Here is a 12,538-nt window from a genome sequence, read left to right on the forward strand (position 1 = left end):
GCCAGAAAAAAAGAATCTGAAGATAGCGACCAAAGGTGGGAGTTTTTGGAGGAAGCACGTGGACGTCACAGAAGGACACCAAATAGTGGTATGTCGACACCCACCAAAAAAAAAAAAAAAAAAGAAAACTACAATTCTGGACCCAACCATGAGATGGCGGAATAATGCACAGCATATGAATCTAGAAAAGAATCAGGTTGCAAACCTCTGCCTGAGAACAGAAGATAAATCCCACCACTAGAGGGGCATTAGTCAAAGAGAGGTGGCCTAATGACTCAAGGAAGAAGCAGCTGAGGAAATCAGACCGTTTTTGAATTATTCTTTTTTTAAATAGAAAAGGAGCTATTTTGGGGGGATAATGCCCATTTTAGTAAATACTCTAACCACAAATTCCTCACCATGTGAATTTCCCCCAACACCAGTTTGGATCCGGAAAAATGAAAAGCAGTGCTCTTGTACGCCATAAGGTGGAGAACTCTGGTTCAGAGCCCATCACAAATTTAACAAGTCCATGTGTAGATTCATAGAGTGGGATTGTGGTACGTAGAAGAGACAATACCACAGAACAGTGACTAATCTGTAGTAAGATACAGTATCCACAAGTATTACTAGGTCAATTTTTTGTTCTGATGGATACTTCCAACTGCAGATTCGTCACCTTATGAATAGATACCAAGCAGTACCTTCTAAGGTGGTGGGTCTGTGAATTACCTTAAATTAAGAAGTCCTGCAGGACTGAGTAGGAAAATTCCCATCAGATGACTAGCTGTTGAGGGAAGTAGTGCTTTGTGAACGTGTGCACTAACGCCCTAAAGAGATGCCGGACAAAAAAATCCAGGACTGGCACCCCTCAAGCCAACGCAGTGGTAGCAGCCTTGGCTGTGGTGGAGTGGGCCCTTAGGCCTGCTGAAGGCTGCCTCTTAGCCACTGTGCATCAGAATGAAATTCAGAGAACTATCCATCAAGGGACAGTCCATTTCGCAATCGCTTTGCCTTACTTTGCCCCGGAGAATCCCACAAACATCAGGTTGTTCCACCTGATGTTCTCAGGTACAATGATTTTAAAAGTAGACCCCATATGGGATTCAAACGAAGGAGTCTCTTCCTCTTTTGCCAGATGAAGCGGGGCAAAGAAGGTCGGAAGCTTGAATGCGTGGTGTGCATTATGAAAAGGTATCATCACCTTTAGTAGGAATGCTGCTAGAATCCTTTACAGCAGCCTGTCTAGAAAAAAAGGTTGATTAGGGAGGCTGGACCGAAAGAGTCTGCAGTTCACTCACACATCATGCAGATGTTATGGTAACCAGGCAAATCACTTTACGGGTGAGTAAGCGCAAAGGTCAACTGTGTATTGGTTTAGAAGGAGTACACATTATAAACGTGAGAAATCGATTTAAGCCCTACTCTGGCTATGGCCGCCAGATGGACCCTGATGGAACTGTACGCCAGGTTACATTGGTACAGATGCAATAAGTAACATATGATTTTTGCGTAGATGCGTCCAACTGATTAATGTTATTGTTGGAGCAGTAAATAACAAACCACTTCCATTTGGCTGCATAGCAGGCCCTGGTAGTCGGTCGTCTTGCCTCCTTGATGATGTTCATGCACTCAGGAGGCAAGTTCAGGTATCCAAACTCTATGACCTCAGGAGCCAAATCGCAAGGTTCAACTGTTGGGGATCTGGGTGCTGAATGTCGCCATGGCTCTGAGTGAGGAGGCTGGGAGTGAGGCGCAGCCATTGGTGAGGCACCACTGAAAGTTCAAGGAACGTGGTGTACCAAGCCTGCCGTGCCCATGTTGGAGCAACTAGGATGAGTGTCATGGAGTGTTGTCGCAGTTTGCGCGCCACCAGAGGTATGGGGGGGGGCTGGCGGAAAAGTGTACGCAAATCTGTCTGACCAGTTCATCCATATCGCATTGCCCTGAGACTGCGGGTGTGGGAACCTGGCGGCGAAGTTTGGGCATTTTGCGTTCTCGCTTGTGGGGAAGAGGTCGATGTCTGGGTTACCCTACTGTTGGAAGTACGAATGGAGAACCGACGGGTGGATCTCCCACTCGTGCATCTGATGACTGTGCCTGCTGAGCAGGTCCGCCATCTGGTTGTTGACACCCGGGAGATGCTCCGCCATGAGGAAGATGTTCCTTTGAATGGCCCACTTCCACATGCTCTGGGCTAGGTGAGACAGCTGCGGGGAAAGCGTGCCTCCCTGCTTCTGGATGTAATACATGGCAGTCATGTTGTCCGTCCGGACTAACACGACCTTGTTGCACAGGTGCAGCTTGAATGCCTTCAGTGCCATGAAGATTGCCATGAGTTCCAACACATTGATATGCATCTGTTGCTGTTGTGCTGTCCATAGTCCCTGCACTGTGTAGTGGAGGACATGCGCTCCCCAACCCTGGAGAGATGCGTCCGTCGTTAGCACTATCTGTGGGACAGGCTCTTGGAATGGTCGGCCCCTGCAAAGGTTTTGTGGGTTCCACCAATGCAGAGAGCTGTAAGCACGACCAGTCACCAACACTAGGTCTTTTAGATGGCCATGAGCCTGGTTCCACTGACGGGCTAAGCATTCTTGAAGGGGTCGCATGTGCAGCCTCGCATGCGGGACAATGAATATGCAGGATGCCATCATGCCTATCAGTTGTATGAAAACTTGCGCTGGGAGGGATCGCTGAGGTTGGAACCTCCGGATGAGCGTTTGCATGCTGTTGACCCTGGCTGGGTTCGGCTGCGCCGTGGCCAACTGGGTGTTTATTGTTGCCCCCAGGTACTGTTGCACATGGGACGGCTGCAGGTGAGACTTTGCGTAGTTGAGAGAGAAGCCCAGACTGTGAAGGAGGTGAATAGTTCGCGACATGTCACGGCCGCACTGCTCGGCAGATTTGGCCTGCACGAGCCAGTCGTCCAGGTAGGGGTACACGTGAACACCTTCTCTGCGAAGGTGTGCTGCCACAGTCGCTAAGCACTTGGTGAAAACTCTGGGAGCAGTAGTGACCCCGAACGGCAGAACCTTGAATTGGTAATGCTGACTGTTGATTGTGAACCTGAGATATTTTTTGTGACTTGGGTGAATGGGAATGTGGAAATACGCATCCTTGAGGTCCAGGGTGGCTAGGAAGTCGCCCTGACGGAGCAGCGGCAGGACTTGTTGTAAAGTTAGCATGTGAAAGTGCTCCGAAAGGATGTATTGGTTGAGGGGTCTGAGGTCTAGAATGGGCCTTAGGGACCCGTCCTTTTTTGGAATCAAGAAGTACATGGAGTAAACCTCTGCACCCCTTTCCTCGGCAGGCACGAGTTCTATGGCTCCTTTTTGCAGCATGGAGAGTACTTCTTGCTGCAATAAGAGCGAGTGCTCTGCGGACATAGGACGGTTTCTTGGGGGTATGTTGGGGGGGTGGAGGTTAGCTCTAGACAATAGCCGTAACGGATAAGTTGTCTCACCCACCTGTCTGTTGTGATGTTTTCCCAGAGTGGCAGGAACTGCTGGAGTCTCCCCCCGACAGGTGTTAGATGGTCGGGGGGCAGTGACATGAAGTCACTGTTTGTTGGGAGTGGAGGACCTGGCGTTGTTATTGCTGCGGCCTCTCCCTTTGGTGTTGTTCCCACGGTATCCACCTCTGGTGTTTTTAGTGTAGGCAGATTGCGTGTTGCCCTTGGTGTACTGTGAATGCTGTTGAGCCTGTCCTCTTGTTGCTCCCCTGTTACCGGAGCGACATAAGGAACCGCCCCGAAACTGCTGTGACTGGAGAGCCCCCATGGATTTCGCCGTCTCAGTGTCTTTTTTCATTTTCTCAAGTGTTGTGTCAACTTCGGGTCCAAACAGGAAGTCCGGATTAACCGGCTGATTGAGAAGTGTAGTTTGGATCTTGGATTTAAACCCTGAGATGCGCAGCCATGCATGGCATCGAAGCATCACGCTAGTATGGACTGCCCTCGCTGCAGTGTCTGCTGCATCCAGTGCGCATTTGATTAACGCATTGGAGACCTGTTTACCCTCTTGTATAACCATTTCCGCTGCCTCTCTGTACATGTCAGGCATGTGCTGCATTAATTGTTCGAGGGTGTCGTAGTGCGCCCTGTCGTACCTAGCCAACAGGGCCTGTGTATTGGCTATTCTCCAAATGTTAGCGGCTTGCGCTGGCACACGCTTCCCAGACACTTCAAAGATTTTTGACTCTTTGTCCGGAGGGGGAGCGTCACCAGTCGATTGAGAATTAGCCCTTTTGCGTGCATTAGCCACCACGAGGGAGTCCAATGGGAGCTGGCATTTGATATAGGTTGGGTCCACTGGGGCAGGCCTGTATTTTTTGTCGATCTGGTGATTGATAACCCTGGCTTTGGTTGGCTCCTTGAAAATGGCCGTGGCATGCTTGAGGACTCCTTTAAGCATGGGCAGAGTCTTGGTGGTGCGTTCAGATGTGGAGAAGGTATCAAATAAGAAATCCTCATCAACTGGCTCAGCATGCATCTCGACGTCATGGTTGAGGGCTGCTCGCTCTATTAATGCATTGAATGCTGTAGTGTTCTCAGTTGGTGATGGTTTTAAAATGTAGGACTGAGAGTCTGGAGCGGTATGGGGGTCATCAGGGTCATCGCCTTGATCTCCAGCTCCTGACCATTGATTTGAGACATCTTGATCAGTGTCAGTTTTGTAAGAGAAGCCCATTTGGCTATAGTCCGCATTCATGTCCTCCTCACTTTGTGTTGGAGATTGAACAGTATGGTGCGAGTAGTCTTGAATAGGTTCAACAAGAACCGGAGAGGTGGTGGAGACCATCTTCTTTTTGAGGGGAATCCTGTAACCTTCCAAGGGATGTTCAGGCGCGATCTTCCGCTTGTGGACGGTAAGCCTGCCCGACTCAGAGTCAATAAACAGTTTTGCCTGGTTGTCGTAAGAAGGCTCATGATAGACGACCTGTGCATGGGAGGACACCTTCGCCATCTTGGAAACCTCGAGCTGCTTTGGACGGGCCGTGGGCGGAAGGCCAAACTTAAGCGGCGTCGAGTCCGCATGCTTCGAAGCTGAAGCGCTCGTTTTGGTTTTCTTTGACGCCTGTGTAGGCCGCTCGCTTGACCGCGTCGAATTGAGCTCCCGGCGCGGTGCGCCTCCATCCTTGGGCGTCGACGACAAAGTCGGGGCGTCCTTGGCCGTGGTTGGACCCTTTTCGCCAGCCCAGTCTTGAGTCCTGAGAGGGGTGGCTGCAGACCTTTTCCCAACTGAAGTCCTTTGCCCTTCTCGCCATGTTTGGTCGTTGACGCGGGCACCGACGCCGAGGCCGTTGAGGCGACGTTCTTGGTGGCTGAGCCCTGCTTCGAAGTCCCAGTCTTGGCGCCGACAGGTATCTTCGGCGCCGAAGGATCGTCGACAGCCTTCGAGGAGGTCTTCGACGTCGAACCGACCACCATTTTGAGTAGTTTTGGTTTCGATTTTGGCTTCGTCTGTTTCGGTTTCGATTTCGCTGAATTGACCGATGACTCCTTCGAAAGGGTCTTAGCCTGGCTATGTTGCGGGGCTGTAGACCGAGAGGATGGATCTTGGCTAAGGCCTTTCGGCGATGCCTCGACCGGAGCCGGAGAGGGCTGAATGTTAATGATAGGCCCCAGAACTGCGGGCGGACTCGGTTCTCCACCGGAGTCATCATCAACGGCCGCAAGGGCCTGATCGTCGTCCCCTACCTCGACGACGTCTTGGTCGTGGGCAAACTCCTCATCTTGCTCGTCCATCTCAAAATTGGAGTCTTGCTCCGACGCCGGTTCCGACATTTCTTCGGGAACGTCGTCTTCCACCTCTTCCTCATCCTGGAAGAGTTCCTCGTCCCCGGCATCGAAGATGTTTGCAGGCGCTGGTGCCGACCGCCTTGCCGCGCGTTGAAGTTTAATAGTCTTTTTTGAGCGGAACCTTGAGCAGGCGAAACATTTCGACTCGTCGTGGTCGGGGGACAAACAGGTATTGCACACTGGGTGCACATCCAAGTTCGAATATTTTGAATGACAAACGGGGCACCACTTAAACGGGGTCCGTTCCATCGTCGATGTAGTCTGGGCCTGTGTTGTCGCGAGAATCTTTTTTCGACGCCGATCGAAGAACCGAAAGGGCCAGGCACCGAACGATACAATACCGACGCTAAGAAGGCCTTTTGGCCTTAGGAATAGAAAGATTACAAGTTATTTAACTGGAGTTAAGATTAGACATCCGAACCCAATGGCGGAAAAAAACAATCTGGGGATGGAGAGGATGCCCATGCGCACTGTAGTCCAGGGGAGGAGCCACCTATCTCGTGATACTTCGAAGACTCTTCCAGGACAACAATGTGCAATCATCCGGACCCAACACTAGGCGGCGATCTATGCACAGATATGAATTCAGCAGCCCTCATGCCTCGAACACATTGCTATCTTGAGAGGAAGGTCAAAGAGGATAAACTGTCAACATTCAATGCCCATACTTAAAGGTGCAGGTTGCACAGGCTTGAATGCAGGACCCTACCCTGCTGTTGCAACATCAGGTACTTCCAAAGTGGCAACCTGACCGGAGAACCGATACACAAGCCCAGAAGCTCCAGGTACCACACACTACTGGCCCAATTCGGGCACACTGGAATGACTTGGGCCCTGTTGTTCCTGACCATCTACAGTTCTCAGGGCAGGATAGGCGGTGGAAGGGCATACAGGAATCCAGTGGTCCACTCTGGACAGACAGAGTCTCAGAGTATCTTCTTGGGAACTCCAGCAAGCAAAAGTTCTGACATTGCGGGTTCTCCGCAGTGGCAAATAGATTGAGCTCCCCATTGTCTTTGTTCTCTACTAAGTGCTGCCAACTGAGTTAGTCTGTCCAGGCATTTAACGATCCCATCAGGTGGTGTACCACCAGAGACATCCCCTGAAGATTCAGCTTGCTCCAGAGGCGGAAAGCCTCTTGGCACAGGACTCTACAATCTGGAGCCCAGCGCTATGCTTGTTGTAGCACACGGCAGTGGTGCTGTCCTTGAGAACCTGCAACAACTGTCTCTTGACAGAGGGGAAGAAGGCCTCTGCTAGAGACCAGTCTCCTCTGATCTCCAGCTCTCCCAGATGACCTTCCCAACCCAGCAGCATTACAACCGTCACCACAACACTGTGGAGCAGGGAAAGGGGTCTGCCACTGATCTAATTGCGGTTGAACAGCCACAACGTCAGGTCTTTTGTATTGTCCTCCTACCTTGGATGGAATTGGAGAACATTCCCTTGATGCTGGTCCCACTGAGACTTTGGGTTCCACTGCAAAGCAAGCAGGATGCAAGAGGCTAGTAGGCCCAAACAGCTCAAAGAGATCCTCAAGGAGACCCATGTCACATTGAAATCATAGACCAAATATCCCGAACTTGTTGATCTGTAGGAAAAGCTCAAAAGTGCACCGTATCCAGGATATCTCCAAAGAAAGGGAGTGTCTCAAAAGGAGGCAGGTGTAACTTTGGCAGGTTGGTTGAGGTGGTCCGTGATTAACTGTGCCAAATCAGCCTTTAACAACCAGTTATCGAGGTTGAGGAAAGACTGGTACTCCTGAAAGTGCATGTTGCTCAACATGAACCGCAGGTAATCTGTGCCTGCAGGAGGGAACGATGGGAAAATAAGTGTCATTCAGGACCAACACTGGGTTCAGGGAAGAGAGAACATGGGCCAGGGTGAGCATTTTACATTTGTCCTTGCAGACAAAGACATTGAGAGGACAAGACCTAGGACAGACCTATGACCGATGGAGACCTCTGTCCTTTTTTGGCTCAAGGACGTAGCGGGGAAAAACACACATTCTCTACTTCTGGAGCTGATTCCCGCCCCTCCTTTAATCAAATGAGGATGCACTTCTCGGTATAAAACGGTTATGTGATTCTCGGAGAGGTGGTCTCAAGTAGTTGCAGTGGATTAGAACAGAATGTCAGGGCACTGCCCCATTGGACAACCGTCAGGACCCACTTGTTAGGTCTTTGATGCACTTTGTTGCCACCCCTGCAGAAATGGCTGATCCTGCCTTCTAGTGGGTGGCTGTGTGATGGTAAAGGCAAAAGAAAAGTGCTAGGAGGATGTGGCCGGAGGGGCAAAACATTGGAATGAACGCTGCCCATTGCGGCAAGGTCGTAGTCTGCTATGTCCGCAGCCCTGACTTTAAAAAGGCTAGGAAGCTTGATGTGCACGCGTAGAAGCCGGACGCTGCCAATGTGCTAAACAACATATTCCTGATAAGAACAACATTTTTTGGAGGTGGGGGTAGAGGGGAATTGCCTGACTGCAGCTTGACAAGCTGTATAGCCCACTGGCATCCTGTAGCTTCCTATACCAGTTTTCATGTGATGGCAGATTTCGGTGAAGGTGCAGATGCAAACACCGAACCTACAGAAATAAAAAATAAAAGACTCAAAGGGCACTGACTGAGCTCTGGGTGAGCTCGACGGCGGTAACATAAGTAAGAGTTCCTGCGGAATCTTGTGGCCCAGAGTAGCCAAAGCGTGGCTATGATGCACAGCATGGAATCATACAAGACCTGCTTGGACGTTGCCGATGGGCCCAGGAGCTTCGAGGAGGAGAGAGACCAGAGGCATGGGGATGCCATTGCGCCTACTTTGGAGATCAAGAGTGGCAGGAAGGGTCAGAGACCAGCATGTTTCTTCGATTTGCCTGAAGACTTTGCAGAGAGGAAAAAATGCCTCAGGAACAATGTCAGGAGAACACTTACATCCGTTTTGCGACTGTCCCTACAAGGCTTGAATCCTCTCATTTTAGGGATTGACATCCCAGGCACAAAGGGAAATGTTTTAGAGAGAAAAAAAAGTTATTCACTCTGCATCTGAAGAGGTGTAAAGAAAGAAGCACACGTCAGCGTGCATGAGGGGAGCTTATATGTGGTTCGGTTTGTCACTTCTGAACAGGAATGGCAGTGGAGTTGCACAGTGCCACTTAGCGCGCAGGAGCACTGCTTTCGAGGTGTCCTGACCCAGTCTGGTGTCTGGGCGAAATTCACAAGATCAGGAATCAGCAGTTAGAAGTATCCACCAGAAAAGTTGCGTGGAAATTTGATGGACATTTAAAAATCACAGAGTGAAAAAAACACTTTTAAAAGGACTGTTTCTGAAGAGATGGAAAGCCAAATAAGGCAAGCATTTCAGGTGCCATTAATTCACAGACTGGGTAATTGTACTAAATGACAGCACTGCATTCTACAACCCTGAAGTAACTTGCTGTCTTAAAATAATCATGTCACCTTAACGAGGGTGGCGAGTCTCATCCAATTCCTTTCTTTTTTCCCTTTTCAAACTAACAATTAAAAAAGAAAAAGACGGCCGCCACCAGTTTTTTTTTTTGGGTGGGGAGGGGGATTTTGTTATTTTTCATGTTATTCGCGGGGAGTTCTACATCTGGAGGTATTTCATTGGGGGAGCACCTTCCCCGCTGGGAGACAGAGATTAGACCTGTAGCAAAAGAAAGACGGGTTGAAGGTATATTTTCACCTTTAGGATAAGCTTATTCTTCGCCTGTATAATTTTGGAATCTGTACTTGTTCTTCTAGATCCTTTTCATTTTTGGGATCAGGCTGGGATCTGTCTAGTAGTATGCATCTACTGTGGACTCTTCAAACTGCTATGCGGTGTACGCAGACGGAACTGTCTCGTAGTATAAGTAAAATGCCAATAAATATACGTTTGACCAAAAAAATAAAAAGACAAAGTTTCATTTTTCTATACAGTTACATTATTGCTAAAAAAAAATTAAATAAACACCAACGTTTCCTTTAAATAGGCATTTGTTTGAAATATTTTTGGAAAAAACAGGTCAATGGAACAAATGATTTCTGGATTACTTACACAGGCAAATGAATACTATGCTTATATGTATCACTGAGGACTTTACAAAGAAGAACCAAGAAATCAACAGTACCAGTACTACTTCATAACCAGCAGCCCTGGCTATTGAAATGCAATAGTTAATAAAGACAGTCATAAGTTCCTGACCTATGGCTGATCAAAATAAAAAAAGATTATTCAACAAGTCATAAGCCAAAGCACCTCACAAATTTTATCAACTTAACAATTGAAAATTAAATATGGAAGTGATTTGAAACTTACTTGGCATTTGAAAGGTCTCTCCGTTGAATGGACATGTTTCACGTGACAACTTAGGTGATCAGGCCTGTGAAGAGAAGAAAACAAATCCAAGTTCACTACATAGCCAAACAAAGCAACTCAAGGAACAAAGAGTAAAAACTAATGTGAGTAAATAGAAAACAATAGCCTACTAAGTCAAACGAGACAAAGGAACTGGAAGCAGAAAACTCTGTGCATTATAATTCAAATGTACATTAGTGTTTAAACAGTCGTCAGGATCATACAAACGCCAACAAGTTCTTTTCATAGCAGTCATCCTCACATGGAGCAATCTTTCTTTATGAAAGTCTCCCTAGATGGAAAGTAGTACAAATTTGAAACCCAAACACTAAAAATCTGGTTATAAGGGTGCTTTAAAGGTTTACAGCAAAATCGATTTAAATGAAAGGAGGACAAAAACGTTTCACAAGTTTAAGAATCACAATGTGTATATTTTCCTTCTTATACCCAAGCTTGTAAGCTCACCCGAGATTCTAAAGGAAAGGAACAGTACTTGTTGCTTTCACATTGGTTTAGTTTCTGCTGACACTATGTAGATGTGACCACACATCAAATCAATCTATACATTACCTGGAGAAGCCTTTTCCACAAACACTGCAGGTGTAGGGTTTGGTGATCCCTCCCTCATGCGATCTTACATGGTACGTCATACGGTCCTTCCTCTTGAAACGTTGGTTACAAACAGGACATTCAAAGGGCTTTTCGTCAGAGTGGGACAACTTGTGCCGGTTGAGGTGGTAGACATCACGGAATGCCTTCCCACACATCTCGCAGGGGTGATTCTTCTTCACAGGCTTACTGGGCTTTTTGGGAGTAGGAATTGGCGGCATGACTGGGGTACTTATGATGCCAGTACTACTACTAGCATTTGTAGATGAAGACGATGTAGTGACTGTTGACAGTATTCCTGCGATTGTGGAGACCAATGAAGTTCTGTTGTTGTCGCCAGCAATGGTCGAGATGAGGGGCACAACAGTTGTTGGAGGTTTCTTCGGCCGAGACACCAATTTTATCCCTGTGTGGCAGGATTCATGGCGCCTCAGGTGGTAACTGTCCCTGAAAGCTTTACTGCAGTAGGTGCACACAAAAGAAGTTTTGGGCTTTTCCTTTTTCACCACAACGGTCTCCTTCACTGGCTCTGGTGTTGGCTGGGGTTTCTGAGTAGTTATTGGTATAGGGAGCATGGGCTTCTGGTCAGGTGGCTCAACAGGAGTGCCGAGGAGGGGTAGTAAGCTATTCTGTGATGTCTGTTGATGGTGATGATGGTGGTGGTGATGGTGTGAGGCTTCATGAGCCTAAAAAGAGACAGTTCGATTTAGAAAATGCAAACAGAATTACATTTGGGAAACTATTAAATGCTAAAAAAATAAGGGAATCAACTCAGAATTGGGGTCATAGAGGCCGTCCCGTCAATACAACAAATATTAACATTTTCTTAAGAACCCCACTTCATGTGGGGTCGCCTCAGATAAAACAATCCTGTCAACGCTTACCTAAAATGCTTACTGCTACAAAGAAGTACATAAAAACAATTCAGGGGAATAAAAAACAAAAACCAACTTGAATTAACTTGCCATCAGTTTTCTTCTTGGAACTTGCCACGAGATCTCTGGTTCTTGCTGGGTCTAATCATTGAGCCCACATTAAGGGATGAAAAGAAAACCATCTTAAATTAACTTGCCATCAGTTTTCTTTTTGGGTTTTACCAGACATACCTGGCTCTTTCAGGGTGTAAACAGTGAGCTCACATTCCTTTCAGACAGCCAGAAAAGCGACAAAGGCATGCTTTGTCTACAACTTACAAGTTAAAGACATAACTATCCCTGTGTGTATCCCACTTTTTCACTTTTACATAGGCAGCTGATATGAAGATTAACAGACACTGCCAACACCTCAATACTTACACTTGTCTGGCTGGGGAGAGCAAGGGAGATGGGGGCTCACAAGAAATCATTGTTTACAAAAGTGTGTTAAAAGAGCACAAGCACACAAACAAAATATGCTATTGATAAAACACTAATAAACAATACAAGAAAGATAGATCTCACACAGGTTTGATATTTAGCAGTTTTGATGGATAAAAAATAGCGAATTTCACTGCATAAATTTGGCACCATTTTTCATGCATTTATAACGGCAGCCATAACATGTGAAATGCAGCAGAGGGTATGTTTCAGAAGCACTGTACTGTTTGTATAAACATAGCTTTAACTATTCAACACAGTAAAAATTCAGATAAAATACAATTCAAATTTTCTATGCAATGATCTTCATATGACAATCCTAACTTTTTCAGTAATATGGACGAATACTACGGTCTTGGTTAATCAATAAAATATCACCTCTTCGCAAAGCGAATATTGCTTGCCCCAGCCAGGCAAATGTAACAGTGACTCAGTTA

General features: G+C 47.3%; 1 protein-coding gene across 15 annotated transcripts in view; it reads right to left on the minus strand.

Moving 5' to 3' along the window:
- VEZF1 (vascular endothelial zinc finger 1) overlaps positions 1-12,538 on the minus strand; it is a 269,814-nt gene that overhangs the window by 204,186 nt on the left and 53,090 nt on the right. For 8 of the 15 annotated variants that reach the window (XM_086954864.1, XM_086954857.1, XM_086954865.1 and 5 more), the window contains 2 exons: positions 10,708-11,432; positions 10,099-10,162 (listed from right to left, as the gene is read on the minus strand). In XM_086954864.1, the coding sequence (XP_086810990.1) occupies positions 10,099-10,162; positions 10,708-11,432 (789 nt within the window). Of the gene's footprint in view, positions 1-10,098; positions 10,163-10,707; positions 11,433-11,711; positions 11,763-12,538 lie in introns of all 15 variants that reach the window. The other 7 variants (XM_086954859.1, XM_086954858.1, XM_086954862.1 and 4 more) reach the window with 1 other exon arrangement.

Source organism: Lissotriton vulgaris, chromosome 2_1, assembly GCF_964263255.1.
Source record: "Lissotriton vulgaris chromosome 2_1, aLisVul1.2, whole genome shotgun sequence".
In the NCBI taxonomy this organism is placed as follows: domain Eukaryota; kingdom Metazoa; phylum Chordata; class Amphibia; order Caudata; family Salamandridae; genus Lissotriton; species Lissotriton vulgaris.